At 38.7% G+C, this 18947-nt stretch overlaps 1 protein-coding gene across 8 annotated transcripts in view; it reads left to right on the top strand.

Annotated features, from left to right (window-relative positions):
- CPED1 (cadherin like and PC-esterase domain containing 1) overlaps positions 1–18947 on the top strand; it is a 136718-nt gene that overhangs the window by 20713 nt on the left and 97058 nt on the right. For 6 of the 8 annotated variants that reach the window (XR_014938454.1, XM_085526071.1, XM_085526118.1 and 3 more), the window contains 2 exons: positions 9147–9250; positions 11039–11114. The exons of the other annotated variants lie outside the window; for them this stretch is intronic. Coding sequence is in view for 4 of the 6 variants with exons in the window: in XM_085526071.1 (XP_085382197.1) it covers positions 9147–9250; positions 11039–11114 (180 nt within the window). In the remaining 2 variants the exon portion in view is untranslated. The remainder of the gene's footprint in view (positions 1–9146; positions 9251–11038; positions 11115–18947) is intronic. 8 annotated transcript variants of the gene reach the window in all.

Below are 18947 nucleotides of genomic sequence, written 5' to 3'. Positions count from 1 at the left end.
GTTTCCCTTATTCAAATTATGGAATGCATCCTGGCTCTGATAGGGTTCAAGCAGAGACTGGTTTATAAATATGAGTGTCTATTCTCATATGTCATATGATTGTCCGCTAAAGTAGAGCTGGGAGGATGACAGGGAGGCGTCCTGCCAGATGCCTGTGGCAGTCCTCAGAGCAATCTAAGGGACTGTTGCATTCGTGTTGCCCAGCATTCTGGCTGCTGGAAGCTGTGCACCCTTTCTGAGACGTTTGCTGGCTCTAAGCCCTGGTCAGCTGTGAGAAGTATGGTGTCTGCCATCACTGTGCTCCCATTTTAGGTAGAGGCACTCATATACTTCTGTAACAAAAACAATATTTTTTTAATTTTTATTTTTTATGTTACCTTCCATGGTGTTGGTTCAGATAGCAAAAAGCTTTTACATTGTGTGGGCCTTCATTGTAATTTGCCACCAACCCACTACATTCCTACATGCAGATTCCAACCTTCTTCAGCTGCATCCACTTTCAGCTGACAGTTCTTTTGAATGCTGCATCCCTCAAATGCTCCAGACATCACAAGTGTCACCCACAGGCTGGAACATTGTTCTGAAAAGGTAATGTACTGGATTGTTGCTGCAGTGGCTTATCTTTAATAAAATGGGAACCTTTCCTTTGTGAAGGAAATGATAATTCTACTATTTTGATGTTCACTGTACTCTGTCAAAGCTGATTCTCCCTTGGATGTTGAATACTCTTTTACTCAGCCCCTGAGGCTGTCTGTTTGGATGCAGGCCTGGTCTGCACAGATGTTGTAGTAGAAGGAAGCTTCTCTGACCTACTCAGAAACCAAAATTAACTACCTACTGACACCTCCTATTTGATTAGAAAGAAAATAATTATCATTGCTTTATATCATTTTTGGCAGGCTTATTTCCTTATAACACGATGCGCATTTTTGACAGTGGAGGGGACTTGAATTAATGAACAGCAAAGGAATAGAGTTTGAAATGAAGATGAGCAACCTTAACTGGCAGGAAGATTAAAAAATGGGTGTTTCCTCAGTGATGCTTCACTAAGCGAAATATATTCAGAATTTGACAGAAGGAAGGATGGAAGAGATTGGAGATGGAAGATTCATTGGAACCCATTTTGGAAAGTTTTAAACAAGTGATTCAAGGCAGAAAGTGTTTCTTTAACAAGCTCATTGTTGTAATGACTTTGTTTCTGACATTTGCGATGATGCTTTCCAAAATAAATACTCAGCTATGAGAAGGAGTTTCAGTTTCAGCTTACAACAATTACTAAAATGGATTTGAACATCAAATATACCAGGCTTTCTTCTGCACTGTGTAAGTGCAGGATAACTCTTGCACAGCCACAGTTATTTTGCATCTGACAGTAGGGCTACAGACTTATTTTTTGGGGAGGGAAAAAAAGACTTTTAGTATAAAATGATAAAATAAGTCTAAACCTTATATTTTATTTTATTTTTTAATTTGGAATAAAACCACTGCTATAGTTTTCTTCTTTGTTGTTTTGTTTTGCTTTTGTTTTGTTTTGAAGAGGAGAGAAAGTAGAAAACCTATTGACATATCTCAGTATTTTGTTGAATGGGTAAACAAAAAAATAAGAGCAAGACCTAGGTATTATCTACCTGAATGGGACTTATGCATTTAAATATGTATTCTCCACCTGGCTTCAGCATCTCTCCCACTTTTTCTCTCTCACTCTCTCTCTCAAAAAAAAAGTCTTCAGTTTACGCAACTGCATTGACACTACTTTACACTGGCAGCTTCCTAGAAGTCAATCTTAAACAAAAAATAATGGAAGTAATGTTTTCAAAGAGTGAGATGAAGGACTTTCAATATTCAGAATCCAGCACATGTTAAGCCCATTTTCACTTGGAATGAAGTGTTACGGCCTCAGAAAAAGTTTAGAGAAAGCACTAAAAATAGAAAGAAAAGAGTATTCCAGAAAGCACTTGTATGGAATGTACAACGGTAGGCCAGTTATATTGCGCAATTTGTGACAGGATGATGTGTGAAATAGGAGAATGCAGATTTTTTCCTTCTCTACCAGTATCCGTGGCGTGTTTCATGTCCCATATGTTACAGTACATGTTTTCTGCTAATCTAACATTGGGAACGTTCCTCAAAACGTGACCACAGACCTTCAAAAGTGAGAGGTCTGGTCATACATTTCTTTAAAATGTTTGGAGTGAAAATTTTAACTTCTGCTTTAGAGTTCACATTCCACAGATGCCTAGCAAGGTAGTCATGATGATGTGTGTATCACTACTTTCACTACCATGTGGCATGCAAGGTGAGTGGAATTGGCAGCAGCATGAGGTTCTGCAGAGACAAAGTATCGTTGTTGGAAATCCTTGTATTAGCCATCGCTTAATTATCCTATCGCTGTTTTTTCTCTGGCTTTATTTAACTCATAAATAAAATGGGTCAGTTCCCTAGTCCTGAGGGCAAGTGATGCAATATGGCTCATGTCCATGTCTCTAAACTCTTTGTTCTCTAACTGAGGGTGGTCTGATCTCCTCTGGGTTTCAGGAAATGTCACTGACTTGGTCTGTCTCCTAAAATATGCCTGGGGCTCTGCATGGCCACCAAGCAAGAAGAAAACAAACACAGCAGATGACTGTGGGACAGTGGTTGAGCCTGCAACCTATCACTGCTTAGTTTAGCCATTCTCTATTCCCTAGTTTCTCTTTTGTGGCTGTTTCCTGCCTCCTGAGTATTAAGGAATATGACTCATTAATGAGTATTGTTGTAGGATATCCATGTGGTATAAATGCAGTCATCAAGGACTGCCATTCAGACTTTAAATATGTCTTTATTTCTTCAAGAGGTGATCAAACACCACCATGTTCAGCGCTTACAGACAGGCAGAGCTCATGCACTTGGTCACACACTCAGCTGCTGCCACCACAGACATGGGGCTCTGAGCCCTAGTACCCCTGCAGCTGCTGCACCCAGTGCCCCAAGCACTCAAACTCGTGATACATCCTTCCACTTCATGACTGTGTGCTGCTTTTTCATATGACTTCGCCTCAGGGTGTGCAGAACAGCGATACCAAGTTCTTTCCTGGATGTAGTCCCAATAATTGTTTGTTAAAGTAGCTTGGATCAAATAGGAGTGAGTGTTATCCAAAGGGAATTGTGTCAGGCAGCCTTTTCCCTTGGCATAAAGCAGAAGAGAGCTCTTCTCTCTCCTGGGTCTTGAAGAGCAGAGTGCCCTCATTCTCATGGCATGAAGCAGCATGGTTTCTTCCATTCCCTGCACAGGATGGAGTTCTCTCTCTCAAGGCATGCATCTTTCCCTCCCTCCTTCCTTCCTTCTTTCCCTTGCAGCTCCAAGTAGTATGGACCTCAGCCTTCCTTCTGAGGTGGAACAGAGCCTGTCTCTTTCCCACCAGCACAGAGCAGAGCAGCCTTCCACTGGTGCCTTTTATGAGTTAGTTCTCAGTCCCACTGTGCTTCTTGTATGAGTGAGAAACATATCTAGCAGCTTTGGTAACATACCTGATCTGTTAAAATACAGAGTAAGAATAACAGTATTTGGGAGCAACTGTGGCTGTAATGTTAGCTTGCATACAAATAGAGCATATTACACTAGCTATCTAAATGTCCTTGTTTTCACCAAGGCTGTGCAAAAAAAGTGCCCATGTTTGGAGGCTGTACCAGAGTCATCTGAATATTCATCCAGAGTACAGTGTGTAGGCATAGAAGTGGAAAAACAGGCTTGAGTGTTTGAAGGACCTCAGTGTGTTTGCCAGTGGGCCAGAATTACGCATATCCCTTCTGTTTGCTATTGAACTTTACTGTAGCTCATAAAGTATTTTGATAGCATATTTTCACAGCCTGAGTTCAGATTATACTATGATAAAAAATATCAGTTCTAAGAGTTACGATCTGGAACAGAGCTCAGCAGAGAATTATTCTTAGCCTGACACTGCTCCTCTCAATAATCTAAGAACTATCTAATACATCTAAAGCACTACAGTATTTCTCATCCCAAATCAGACTAATGTAACTATTGAATGTACTTTAGTTGCTTTTATTTCCAGTATTCCTTTCGTTGTAAGTAAAAGTGGATATAGTTTAATAATGCTGCAACTTTTTTGTGCACTGCCTTCTGATGTCTTGCAGACAAAAAATTATCTACAAATTGCAAAAAAACAGATCTAAATGATTTATTGCAAATCTGAAAATATCTTCATGGTTGTCACTTGTGGCCATGGCAACTACTTACAGTAGTTATGGTGACCCAAAGTGTTGATTGAAGAGAGAATTGTAAATCTATTACTTGAATGAAAGTGAAATGAGTGTAGAAGGGATTGTCCCATCTCTACTCTGTTCTTCTGTTTATACCTACAATAGAAATTTTTGCTTCTTTAAGAGACAATCCTCTGCTTTGTAACCAGCATTACCCCACTGAGGTAACTGATTAGTTCATAACTCCAGAAGGTAACTGGTTATGTTTGTGTGTAAATCCAAGGCAGCCTTAGAGTTTTGTTCCAGGTAGAAAAAGGAAGATATCTGCCCAAATTGGAGAAGAGTTCTTCCGGAAGGAACTTGTAACTCTTGGATTGTCACACTCTTTTATTTTTGTACTTTTATGATTTCTGCTATGGATTGTCAGGAAGAACAGTTTTTCTGCCCGGACCTCACTGATGAAAGAAACAGTAAAAAAATAACTTTTTAATTTTTTAGGTGAGACTGGAAGCTTCCAGCCTCCTGATTTGAACTTAGATGTATCATTTCTCTGCAATATTTGCAGAGGAAATACAGAACAGTCAAGCATCACCCTCCACTCATAGATGATGCCACTTGTTAGGACTTCAGGTGAACTTCGCTCCCCAAATGTTGAACTCATTTGTGACTTCACATTAATTAATTTCATGGAGCAATATTTCTTACTAAATTCTTCAGGGACAGGTGAGCTGTCCTGAGTATTCAACTGATTCCATTTGCTTCTTGCCAGTCTCTCCTCCACAAAGAATTCTTCCTTTTGTGTTTTAGCTATGGGGTCACTAAGCCAAGGTAAAGCCCCAAAGCTCCCCAGGGAGTGAACAGAATAGCAACTGCCTTCAGAAATCCTCCAGGCTCTCCCTGGCAGCCATACAGCACCAATACAGAATATTCTGTGGATGAATTGACTATGTCCAACACAATCTCAGCCTCATACATAGAATGTTGTTAGGTTTGTGTTTGTTTTTTTTTTTTCCCCACACTTCTAATACTTCACTGTCATTAATATTCCAAAAGATTGCACCCTAATTTAAGAAGCTAAACAGGTGGTTTTTGGGCTGGACTGTGCATTATAGAAGAGTACAGTCAGTCTCAGCAAGAGCATGAAGGGTTTACGCAGGGACAAATAAACAGCTGCTTTGTTGAACAGCTCAGGGAACAACAGTAACTTCACCATCTTTCATTTATCAGAGTGACTGTTCTTCATTGCAGTGGCAGGGTGTTTAAATTAGCTCATGACTATCAAGAGATGCATTAAAAGAGGAATGTAAATAACTTGAGGTGGATAGTGATAGGACAAGGGGAATGGTTTTAAACTAAGACAGAGGAGGTTTAGGTTAGATATTAGGAGGAAGTTTTTCACACAGAGGGTGGTGACACACTGGCACAGGTTGCCCAAGGAGGTTGTGGATGCCCCATCCCTGGAGGCATTCAAGGCCAGGCTGGATGTGGCTCCGAGCAGCCTGATCTGGTGGTTGGCAACCCTGCACATAGCAGGGGGGTTGCAACTCAGTGATCCTTGTGATCCAATCCAACCCAGGCCATTCTATGATTCTATGGTTTATGAGAAAAATCCCTGCTCACCTAAGAATGAGATATTCATTTAGGGAAAGCCCTACACATAGAGTAGTGATACTGAAAACTTTCAAAAGGCCATATTAACAAAGAGAAAGCATTCAGTCCAACAAGTGGCAATCTAATCTTTGCATAAGCGAGACAGCCAAACTGTTGTATCCAGAAATAGGCTTCAAAGGATATTTTCCCTCTGAGAGTTCACAGTGAAGCTCAGATCTTCAGAGACGTGGAATTCCCACCTCCTCCAGACCTCCCCACAGCCCGCCCTGTGAGGTACTGGGACACATAAAATCAAGCCTGGTGCCCGGAGTGCAGCAAGGCGGCTGTCATGCTGTCTTCACATTTGTGCAGCTCATCCCAGGGATGTTCAAGGCTAGGTTGGATGGGGCTCTGGGCAGCCTGGCCTACTATTAGATGTGGAGGTTGGTGGTCCTGTCTGTGATGGGGGGTTGGATCTTGATGATCCTTGAAGCCCCTCCCAACCCAAGCCATTCTGTGATTCTATGATTCCACTCTACACTCTTGACTAGCAAACTTTTGGCCCCCTACAAACTGATTCTATTGAAGGGCTGAATTCTGCTTTGTTTGCAGTTTGCTTTGTCATATTTTAAGCCAGGTATGTACACAAGCAGCTATTTCCACGAGTGCTTCCTCACCAAATTCAGTTCAGCCTGTGCTCTGTGACCTTGCAATATTATTATATTGTTGAATCATAGGCAGTTTATGGTTCTGGCTCTTTTCTGCATTAGGGCCCTCTGGCCATTTGTATCTGTCCATCTGATTTCTCATCTCAAATTATGACACACTGAATTTGTTTTGAATTTCCTCTTGTTGAATCAGACCATTTATCAATACCATTTTGAATTTTGACCATGTCTTCCAAAGTGCTTAGTATTCCTCTAAACCTGGTTCCATTCGCTGTTTATAAACATATCTGCAGTTCCATCATTCAATTTGTTAATGAAAAATTTGAAGATAATTGAGTATACAGTGGCATATTTTTGAGGTTCTGAGAAAAAAAAGACAATGTGACAATCTAGAGTTTGTTTTTTCAAAGAGTTATGCAGTTGCAGATATCTTACATAGAAATAGTGTCAAAAGACTCATTGAAGTCATATTGTTTCATTGCTTTTCCTCTTTTCACTAATTCAGTTACTCTAAGAAATTAAAGTCATTGTATGTTATATATTCTTGGAAAACAATGTTGGCTGTTTCATGTTGGTACACTGGGAACTTCTTCCTGAGCCATCTGGTGTTACTGCAATATTAAAAATGCTAGCACTTTTTTCTTTAGAATAGTTCTATAACTGTCAAATTTATAGAAGAGATTATCATTTTCTAGTAAAAATTAAACTGTGTGAGGAATGACACAGGCAATTTCTAAGTTCTTTTCACGGAAGAACCTGTTTCAGAAATAAACCTGTTGTAACCCACGTCCTTCCCATTTTTGTTTTCCAAGAGCACATTTTTTTTCAGGTGCAAATCATTAGAAATGTAACAATATATTTAAATAGAAGTCCGAGTGCTCTGTCAGCCTGAATCTGGGAGACAGCACAAGGTGTACTCTGTTTTTCTAATAGGAAGTCTCCTGCTTTCTAAAAATAGGCGTGTTTCGGTTCTGATTGTTCTGTACTGGTGCAAGTGGCTAGATGTCTAATTACTCTAAATATAAAACACAAATAGTGGCAGGCATTCAACCTGTCCTGAAAAATCATTCCTGGCAGCTATGTGTTCCATGTCTTGGGCACTAGTTCAGAAATAAGCTGGGTCAGAGGGCCCTTTTTCCTTTTGTTTTCTTTGGTGCATTCATATCGATCACTCTGCTGTATCCAAAAGGGCAAATGATACACACTGCAGTGTATCCTTCGGAGTCAGGGATCAAATTCATCCCTGGCAAGGATGTGTAACAATAAACACAGGAAGGAAATGAACTACTTCTGAGAAATGGAGTGCCTTCCAGCACCCTTTCAATTCACATACAATTAGACATTGTATTTGTACATAATTATAATGATTTATTCAAAGGTGTTTATTAGTCACAGGCACAATGTCTAGTTTATCTGATAATTACACAGCTGATTAAGTCAATCAAACTGGTTGTTAATGTTCCCAGTCTTTTGCATTAAAGTATTAACTTGCATGGCTTTTCAATGTTTTGTGATTTATGCCATTTTTATCAAACTTCAGTTTTTTGTATGTTTCTTTCAAGAAAGAGCATGTAGCGAATCTTCTGTACCTAAATTTCACATCTAAATGATTTTTATACCATAGCATAGGCTCCTATAAAGAGAATTTGAAGAATTCTTAACAGTAATTGATGTGTTGTACCTAAAATTCATATCTTTAACTTTGTAGCACCACTTATGGAGTTGCTTACAATGCAGTGGCTACTTCCATAATCCTGCACCCACTATGCACAATCAGTTCATCACTGTACTTAATGCAAATTGAACGTTAACTGTCCTTAGGTGAATTTTTCATCCAGTTTTGCATTTGTGACTGTGATTGGGATAGGAAGAAAAACACATTTTGAAAGGGAAATCAGCCAAAATAGATATCTCTGCAGGCTGTCAGTAGGACCAAATTAAGGAGTAATCTAAAATTACTAACCTTAAAATTAGGAAGGTAACATTAATGGGTAGCTTAGAAATGAAATAAAATGTATACAGTCTTCCAGCACTGGAAATAGGAACCAAACAACTAATCATTGGAACAGCTGCCCTACAGGGAGCTTTGACCAAATATTTTACCCTACTGCAGATGCTTTATAGCTTTTTTGGCTTCCCTTTCTGTTTGGAAGTTTTTATTTCTAATCGTCATCCTGTCACTGAAAGGATTTACCATCTACTTCATGTATTCACGGTATCAAGAGACATGTATTCATGTATTCAAGAGACACAGTGATTCTGTCACTCTTCAAAAATGCCACCTTCTCTAACTAGTCCAGATTAGGAAGGCTGTGTACAGAAGAAAAATGTACCCACTTCAGAAAACTGATCATGCTAACTTCAAGCAACGCCACGTTGTTCAACTTCTTAATTTCTGAATGCTAAATAGATGATTTCTTTCATCTCAGGTCAGACACCAGGGGACTGGACATCTGTAGGCATCAGGAATTGTCTCAGATATAACCAGAGGTGCTAGCTATGAAACACCTAAGTATAGATCCAAAGCTTGGTAGTTAAATGTCATTTTGTCCTTTGCCATATGTAGCTGTTAACGTACTCAGCAATCCAATGATTTACTCTTCCTCAGGATTCTGCTTTAAGTACTTAATTCAAGTAGTAATTGCATGATGGCTTCTTTCTCAGTTTGGTTCTTTTCATTCCCAATAGGTAGCATAAGCCCTTGGGATCTTCTGATCTGCTTATCTTCCACAAAGGATGATACTAGCTGCATTCAGAGAGATGACTTGCATCAACTGGAGTTATTCCAGAAGGTATGAGATTCTGTTGTGGAAATGAGGGCAAGTGGGTAACCCAATTTTTCAGCACCCACTCACAAAAAGAAATGTATCTGATTTCCCTTTCACACTGCAGCAGAATGATTGAACTGGTTCAATACTTTTTTTTTTCGAGTCTACTGAAAAATACTTGTTGCATATCAGCATTTCATTTTATATGTCGTTCAGAGACCAAAAGCAATTTCCCATTTGAACATAACATGTTATTTTGGATGTAGGGATTTCAATATAAATGGAATTAAAGCTGTTTGGTGTCAGATTTTGCTCTTCCTTGTTTTGAACTTCTGCATTTTTGGATGCCTCAAAGTGAGGGTCTGGCAGCAAAAGCAGCTACAGAAGTCAGAGGAACCTTAAACAAGTAATCCATTGGAAAAATAAAACTTAGGAATGAGGAGAAACAACTAAAAAATGTAGGCAATAGTTTAAAATAATAAAACAAGCAGGAGATGAAGCTTGACTAGTTTAGGCTTCACAGTTTGTGTCACTCCTGAGTTTTATCTAACGCAGTTACTACTTGTCAACATAATTCAGGCACCTCTCCAAACTGTGACAGTGCACCTACAATGTGTGAGCTGAACCGGTGTCACCCTCCAAAGCCTTGATGGAAGTTCTTTGCTCTGACACAGCAGTCTGCTTACTCATAGTGCAAAGCGTCAGCAGTGATAGGATTTATTTGCTTGTCTGTCCACTTGCTTGCTTGTTTGTTTTATCTTGACAATATTGTGGGTACAATTTAGATTAGATAGGTAAATGCCTGGCCTACTGGTGAAATATATAAGTGATAAACTGAGGTCATTGTTTGAAAAAAGGTGGACAAATCGTAGATGCATCTTGTCTTATGATTCGGGTAAAACAGCACAGATAGATAGTAGCAGCGAGACTCTGAACTGAGAGACTGGGAGAAATAGAGCTACTTTTGAAAAGCATTTATTTCAGGTATTAAGTACATTCTGAGAACGCTTCTGTGTGTCCGCTGAAGACAGGATGCCCTGTCTCATTGTATCCAGAACATAATTTTTATAGCAGGTCCAGTTAGCTAGAAATACAGATGCTATGATTTCAGATCTCAGATCATAAAACCTCTCAGACTTCTCCAAATTGCCTTTTACTCACTCACTGCATTACTTCTGTACCTGATCCTTATGTAACAGTCTTCACAACACTCTGCAATGTCCAGAAGTTTTGCACATGGATAACTGAGGTATAAGGTGATCAAAGGAATTGTCTAAGTTCCATAAGGAAGTCTGCAGCACAGCAGGGACTTAAACCAGATGGCCTGTGTTTCTGGATAACATTAAATTTTGGACTAACACTGCTTGCTGAGGACTTGTTCTTATGACAGCGAAACACAGTTTCTTGCTGCAGAGTCTGAATGTGCCTTTGTTATGTTACCCCAGCACCCAAACATAGAAATTCTAAAGGCATAAAAGGTTTCTGTGCGCTGAAAGGCATAGACTGATAACCAACAAAACAAAGAGAAGTTGCACAAGCTAAAAAGGTAGGCAAGGAAGGAGCGTCGGCTCCGCAACCAGGCAGAAGAGGCATATGTCTGAAATGTTATTGTTTTATGGCCATGGAGGAAGAGCCCATGCTTTAATTTAATCTGTTATCCCATGCCGCAGAGATGGCAAAATTGTAACACTAATGGGATTTTCCTGATAAATTAAACACAAAGCCATTGGGGGATCAAGCAAAAAAAAAAAAAAAAAAAAAAAAGCTGTTTTGTGAATGAAATAATTAAAGCTCTTCTCCTTTCATATACAGGTAAACCTACTTCCAGAAATTCAGTATTTCCTTTGCAGTAAAGAGGGATTGTGCCAGATAACAAAAGCCTTTTCAGGTAACTTAATTTCCTCTAATATGTATATACGGTGAAGGTCATTTAGTAGGTATCATAGGAAGTGTGTGAAATGAGACCGTCATGCTTTCAATTCCTTTCTATTTTTAGTCAGTAATGCAAAGAAAAAAAAAATATAAAAAATGTAAGAATAAACTCAATGAAAATGATACAAGAATGGGAATCAGTTTCTGACAGCAGTCAAATACAGGCTGTAGTTGTGCAGTAAAACATTGCATTGTTTGGCCATTACATGCTGCAGGAATAATTTGGCTATAAGTAACTTATTTTTGGACTATTCTATGTTCATATGGTATATTGGTGTTTAGACTTCAAAGCCCCGGGTTCAACATGGTGTGTTTCTCCAGCTTTATAAAAATGTTGTGGCATGGAGAAGGAGTAGGAGTTGGTGTTTGGTTGCAGTCCAGACATAGTTTACTGATAAAAAGCCTTTGTATATTAAGAGCATCCACCAGAAATGTGTGGAGGTTATGGGACAGTTGCCAGAGAATTCTAATTTACTATGGGTGAAATTCAGCTTCAAATAGAAGCTAACAAAACTGTTGTGCACTGTATTAAGTCTATTTAAATTTTGGAGGGGTGCATTCTGGTCTCAGATCACTAAATATCCAGCATCAGTGCTATTTTGGATTTATGATCGATCTTCACTATATAAACTACTTGAAAGATTTTTTCTTTTTATTTTTTTCTTTTTTCTTTTTTCTTTCTTTTTTTTTAAATAACCACATTTATCCCATTAGTATTAATTCTTGTTTGTCTGAGAAGTACATTAGATTTGTAGGTTGAGCCTAGCCTCACCTTGCCTTGCATTTTTCTCCTTTTATATATATTCTATACTTAGTGCAAAGATTCACCGCACGTCTTGAACCATTTAGAAATTAGGTGTCTTCTGCTGTATTATTCTGCTTCTGCCTTTAAGTCAGTGGAGAGAGGGGAGCACCTTCAAAGACTGCTACATTTTATCTTAAACTCTATCCTTCAAGTAGGTTGGTTGAATTATAGGTGCACGTATCACCAATTACCTCTCACCACTGACTGCAAATGGAGCCTAGACAAGCACCCTGGATTAAATGCCTGAATTTTGGATGCTTGGCTAAAGCTAAGGTAGATAGTTCTTAATCTAACAAAATGTATATCCATTTTCTTTCTTTCTTTCTTTCTTTCTTTCTTTCTTTCTTTCTTTCTTTCTTTCTTTCTTTCTTTCTTTCTTTCTTTCTTTCTTTCTTTCTTTCTTTCTTTCTTTCTTTCTTTCTTTCTTTCTTTCTTTCTTTCTTTCTTTCTTTCTTTCTTTCTTTCTTTCTTTCTTTCTTTCTTTCTTTCTTTCTTTCTTTCTTTCTTTCTTTCTTTCTTTCTTTCTTTCTTTCTTTCTTTCTTTCTTTCTTTCTTTCTTTCTTTCTTTCTTTCTTTCTTTCTTTCTTTCTTTCTTCCTTCCTTCCTTCCTTTCTTCCTTCCTTTCTTTCTTTCTTTCTTTCTTTCTTTCTTTCTTTCTTTCTTTCTTTCTTTCTTTCTTTCTTTCTTTCTTTCTTTCTTTCTTTCTTTCTTTCTTTCTTTCTTTCTTTCTTTCTTTCTTTCTTTCTTTCTTTCTTTCTTTCTTTCTTTCTTTCTTTCTTTCTTTCTTTCTTTCTTTCTTTCTTTCTTTCTTTCTTTCTTTCTTTCTTTCTTTCTTCCTTTCTTTCTTTCTTCCTTTCTTCCTTCCTTCCTTCCTTCCTTCCTTCCTTCCTTCCTTCCTTCCTTCCTTCCTTCCTTCCTTCCTTCCTTCCTTCCTTCCTTCCTTCCTTCCTTCCTTCCTTCCTTCCTTCCTTCCTTCCTTCCTTCCTTCCTTCCTTCCTTCCTTCCTTCCTTCCTTCCTTCCTTCCTTCCTTCCTTCCTTCCTTCCTTCCTTCCTTCCTTCCTTCCTTCCTTCCTTCCTTCCTTCCTTCCTTCCTTCCTTCCTTCCTTCCTTCCTTCCTTCCTTCTTTTCTTTCTTTCCTTCTTTATTTTATTTTATTTTATTTTATTTTATTTTATTTATTTATTTTTTTAATGTTTCATTTAAAGATTGATCAATATTTAAAACTTATTTGAAGAGTTCTCCATGAAGAACTGTACACTGAGTATACCTTTAAATCAGACTTTTGCTAATTTCTTGATGTGGTGAATTGTCAAAGCTGATTATAAGGAACATAGAGTATAATGAATATCTATCCAGGCCCCACAAGAATTCTTTATAGTGAAGTCGTATTACACTGAGTGGGTTTTAAAGATGTCTTCAGTGGTGCATACTGCCTTGGGTCTCTTGCACTGGAATGTGAATGAGAAAGCATATATATATGTATAAAACTGATATAGTGCTGGGTTTAGGCAAACCTGAGAAGTTTTCTAAAAAATTGAAAGGAAATAATGACTTATGTTGTAACAGACTGCTTTTAAAAAGCACTGGTTACTATCTGGGGAAATGTCATTTGCAGAAGTTTTGTTGTTTAGCTGCCACAAAACCACAAGCAGAAGAGGCACTCACCACAGAGAGCTTTCCCTTTAAAATATGCACATTTTCACTGCTGCCCATACACTGTGGTACAAGCCACTGTGTGTAAGTCGTATGTTAGACTGTTTGGTGTTCTCTCCTCTTTTGGGAAAGGCAATTTGTAAGCATTTTATTCCATATGTGTGCTACTAGTTCTTTCCTGCCAAAGAGAAATCTAGCCGATGCTGAAATGCCTTTGAAATGAAGGTAGATTTGTGTGCTCAGCAGCAGCTTCTGACAGTCCTTCTCACTCAGTAACAGGCTTATTCTGGTCATCTGCTGAAGTACTGTCAGACTGAAAAAGGCTTGCTCCTCATCTCTTAGCTATTGGTTTTAAAAAAAGGTCTACCAAAATTAATTGCACTGTTTTAAAGTAGAAAGAAAGTCATCTCTTAAATCTAGGTGTCTCCACATCAGCACATGGTCAAGGGCTGAGGTAACAGTTTCACTGCAAGTATCACAACACTTGAGATAGCATGGGGAGGGGATCCAGGGCACCCAGTAGGATAGGCAGACTTAGCACAGAACATGTCTTTATAGACGAGAAGCTGGAGGCTCAGGTGGGTATCCTATGGAATCCTAGATTGCAATAGGTGTCTGTGTTTGGACAACTAAATCTAACACTTGGTATCTAAGCTCCCCAAATTAACAGAGGTAAAGTTTAGAGTCAGCACTTTACAGGAGAATATTTAGTTCCAGCAAAACTTAGGGTTAGCGAAATAGCTTTGCACTGACTGTATAGTCTGCAATGATATCCATGCACAGAAATAGGAATAGAGGCTCTGGCAGAGAAGGATTCATCTTTGAATGGAACAGACCTCAAGGTGCAAGTGTCTTAATTCAGATACAAATCCTGTTTGTGATAAATGTAGGTGCAATATCTAACTTACTAAATCTAACATACCACTCTAATTTCACCTACAGATGGTGAAATTAGAACCAGGAAGTTCAATCATTTGATTTCAGTGTGGCAGTAAGGGGGCAAAAAGGCAAAAATTAAAGTAAATATCTGTGTAGAACCAGATACTACCTATTCCCTTACATTGGAGTGATATTCTTTTTGCTGGCATCCTCTGCAACACTTTTCTTCCCAACAACAGCAAAGGTGCAAACTAATAAGATTTGTTTAATCCTCAGTTCTAAAATTATTTGGGGAAAGAACAGTTTTGTTTTTCAATATTTCCTCCACATAAGGGCTTGTTTCCTTTCAAATCAGTCACTTATTTTCATTCTTGTGTGCTTGAGTCAACAGAACTTCTCTGCAATTCCTGTTGAAGAGGACCATTGGTTTGTTATTACTGTGTGTCCTTTAGTCAGCTCCCCAAGGAATCAAGCAGTTTCCTGTAAAAGTGAAAATATAAAGTTGTTGCTCTAATTAAGTGATCTCATTAAAGACACACTAAGTCATAGAAAAGAATATGGGACAGCAAGGAAGAGAGAAAGGGATTACTGAATGTAATGTGAGTATGACGGCATTGATATTGTTAAGCAGTGGGCACTAGAGTAAAGGTTATTGTTCTAAATATTCTATCTGATGATATTTCTAGACTTTTAAAAATATATATATTGTGTAACTCTTAAACTGATAGGCTTTATGTTTAAGAGAGTCTGAACCTCCACATATTTCCATATATCAGCTTGGCTGCTGCAAAGGAAAAGAATTACAGAAAATACCAGGTCAGTACTTTTCTTTCCTTCTTCTCTTAAATGGAGAATCTTTTCATCAGTCTGAAAATTCAAATTTGTTCTAAGCATATGAGAAAAAAGAAAAATACAGACAGGGAATTCAGATTGAAGGAGGATTATTTTAGAGGAGAAACTGGGATGTTTATAGTTAAATAAGATTGAGAAAGAGAAGATGAAAGTAGTTGCTGAATGATGGACACACGGCATAGCACATGTATATAGCACGGTATAAAAATAGTAATAGATCCTAAAATTCAACACAGAAGTAACAGATAAGGGCTTTCTGCTCAAACTGGGAATATTGGTTTCACTACTGCTTATACAGTACATTTGGCTCAGTTTTTAGTCATATGCCCAGTGTCTGCTTATTATACATGGGTCATGAGGAAGTTCTGGCATGGCTATTGAATGACCAAGAAATTTTCCTGGCAGGTATTTATTAGGTCAGAAAAAGATGCATCTGTTTCAGAGATCCATGAGTAAAAACTTCCAGCAAATACCTCAAACCTGTAAGGTTTGAGGCTATTGAGGGATTTCAGTTGTTCAGACTCTATGTCTCACCTCAAGTGGGGTTCAAACTGGGATAGGATACATCCTGGAACTACTGAGAGATGGGAAGGACTGAGATCCATAGTGTGAATCCAATGGCTCATCCTCAGTTTAGGGTACAGCTAAGACGTCCTGATGTAAGCACAGCAAATACTGTCTTTGACAGGTTTTGTCTACAAAGCACTGGGAATATTTTCCTGTTTCCCTCCTGAGCCAGAATAGTCTCTCTTTCCACATAAGCATGTCTTGCTTCATCTCATCCAGTACCCAGCCAGTGCCATGCATAACTCTTTTCTCTACCCATCCAGACCACTGATTCTTTTTGAAGTAATACTTTTTCTGCATGCCTCCCTTCTGGGTTTCTTTTTATTAGTGTCACTAGTGCAGAGATTTTATGAGTGCCTGTGAGCCTTGCATGCTCCTTGATCACCTTCAGGGCTGGCCAACATTTTTAATCACACAGAAGGTTTGTGGATAGACATGACCCTAATGAAATTGGGTGGGAGGTAGAGCCAAGACAGTCCAGCTGTGTGACTGTGCTTTCACTATGTGACATATTTACTGCCTGGTGCTCACTGAGGTTCCAGCCGCTTTCAGCTTCACTCCCCCCTGCCTGGCCAATCATCCCTGCTTGTCCCTAGTGTCCCTGGGTAACTCTGGCTCTGAAGTTGAGTAGAAAAAGCAACAGGAGAGAACAGCCTTAAAACACATCATATTGCTGTCCCCATCATTAGCCAGAATTAAGCAACACACACAGGCAAGACTGTTTACATGCTTTTATTTTCTACACTTTGTCTTGGATGATGTTGCCATTTGATATAATTAATGAAATAGAAGGCAAAAATGGCTTTTCTCCTCCTCTGCCACTGTCCTGGGGCCCATGGAAGCTGATAAAAAATGCCGTCCAGCTGCAGTGAGCCTTTGGTGCTCTGCTTCCAGCTGCTGCAGCTGGCTGTCGCCCCCTTGGGTGCTTGCCCTTGAGTCCAGAAAGCCCCACTTAGCCTTCTTCTAATGTGTTACCAGAATCAGAGCCCTAATCACATACTAATTGGCCAGCACATTCACTGAGATACCTTTTACAGTTTTACAACTTATCTGTAAACTTATGTTCTGGAATGAAGGGTACACATAGCAGAAACACTTTTGGAAAATATGGAGAAATCCTTATCTTTTAACTGTGAGAATGCATCAGAAATGAAGAAGCAAAGATACTTTATGTATACTCAACCAAAATAGAGAAGCAATGAACATAGTAAATGATTAATCTGAACTGACGCTGTGTTTGCTGATGTTTTTAGAGGCAAAAATAAACAACAGGTATTTTGCAATGTTGTGTTATCATTTGGTTTTCTTTATAACTGAAACTTTACAGGTGCTTTTAGCACAGATTTCAGCACATTTCAACCCATAGTGTACATCTCCTTTCCATCGAGATCTGCTTTCTTATACTTTTTATTTTCTTTTCCCTACAGTAAATGCATTTTAGATAGCCACTGCTTACACTTCCAGAAGTTACTAATAATTTGAAGTTTCAAGGCCAGCAGGATAGTCGGTAGTGAGTGAGATGTTGAAGCTGCAGAAATGTGTCCATCTCAAATGAAGCTTATAACACATCAAAGTCATCACAGGGGTGTTAAGTATCAAGCAAGAAATCACATTTCTGTGAAGACAATAAAGATTTTGCCAGCACTTCACTGGGGCCAGGACTTCTCCTAGCTACCTTCAAGTGTTCAGTGCCTGCTTTGAGGCACTCCTTTCAAAGTGCACAGGTTGTAAATCTCCAAGTGTTAAAGGCTCTCTTTCTTTAACAACCTCAAGGCATAATGTCTAAGCCCTAGGAAAGTACTAATCTTAGTTTCAGAGTCTTTTCATCAGATAGGTCAAATGGATAACAGAAGGCAATTAAATGGCATAGATCTGCTTTTTGTGACAAGCCTGCAATGACCTCAAGTCATGTAAAAGCGGTAGTTCGAAAGTCATCAGTTCTCTGAAACCAGCAATGAAAAATGGAAGAAACAAATGCACTTTTAATAGTCATTGCTTTAATGGTTACACGGATTAGAGCAGGTTGCTACACACGGCTGAGCAAAAAGAACTATACAGTGGGCTTTGATTAAAATGCCCTACCTGTGGATGTGCTCAGGAGTCTGCCTATGACTGAACGCTTTTTAAGCATCTCCTGATGTGAAGCAGTCTTTGCAGCTGTTTAACACACCTTAGAAATCTACAAAGCCTGGAAAAGAGCCCAGCTGTAAATACCAGAAAGGGAACCGTTTGTAGCAATGCAGTCTGTCCACTCTTTGATCTCCAGCAGCCCACACCAGTCAGACAGATGGATGATCCAAGCACAGAAAGCAATATGAAGTCATTCTAACTTACTGAGAAGTCATGTTGGAGAGCAAAGTTGAGAGGCAAGCATAAATGACCTGTTGTAGTTTCTTCATGAATACTGTGTCAGAAACTGCTGAGAACTGACAGGAGGTGACTGTCATTATTTCTTTTTTTCCTGTGTTAGAAATTTCAAGATCCTGTTAGAAACAGATTGCCACTATGAAAACTGAGGAAGGTGTTCAGAACATTTCAGATGGAAAGTCTCCCATATACTTCCAGGATCAATGTCCTTTTGTATTCTGAAGTGAGATTTTTCCTGCTTAAAAGAAAAGCAATTGGATGAAGACTCTGGAAATATTAATGTGCTGAGCTTACAATGGCCCGTATGAAATAAATGAATGATATGATGTTCTCAGAACAAAGCATAGCACTTTCTACGTGCTTCATCCCTTCTATATCCTTGTGCTTCATTACACAGCCATGGGCTTTCAAGGTCACTCAATTGCTCTTGAAATGTTTCTGAAAGAACTGACAGTTGATGGGCACTTTAGAAGCAAAATGACCTTTTTCCCACAGAGACAATGATTTTTGCTGTTGTTTTCTTTTCTTGGGTTTTTTCTTTTCAGTGTATAAAATATAGCCTCTTTGATCTTGATCAAACTAAAAAAGTTAATAAACAAGACTATATCACAACCCTTGTATCATTAAAGGATTATATAACAGAAAGGATAAAGAACATTGATCAT

The sequence above is a fragment of the Coturnix japonica genome, chromosome 1 (assembly GCF_054131305.1).
Source record: "Coturnix japonica strain WE chromosome 1, WE-NBRP24, whole genome shotgun sequence".
Classification (NCBI taxonomy): Eukaryota; Metazoa; Chordata; class Aves; order Galliformes; family Phasianidae; genus Coturnix; species Coturnix japonica.
The sequence above is the reverse complement of the archived record's forward strand: the minus strand, read 5'-3'. Positions and strand labels throughout refer to the sequence as shown.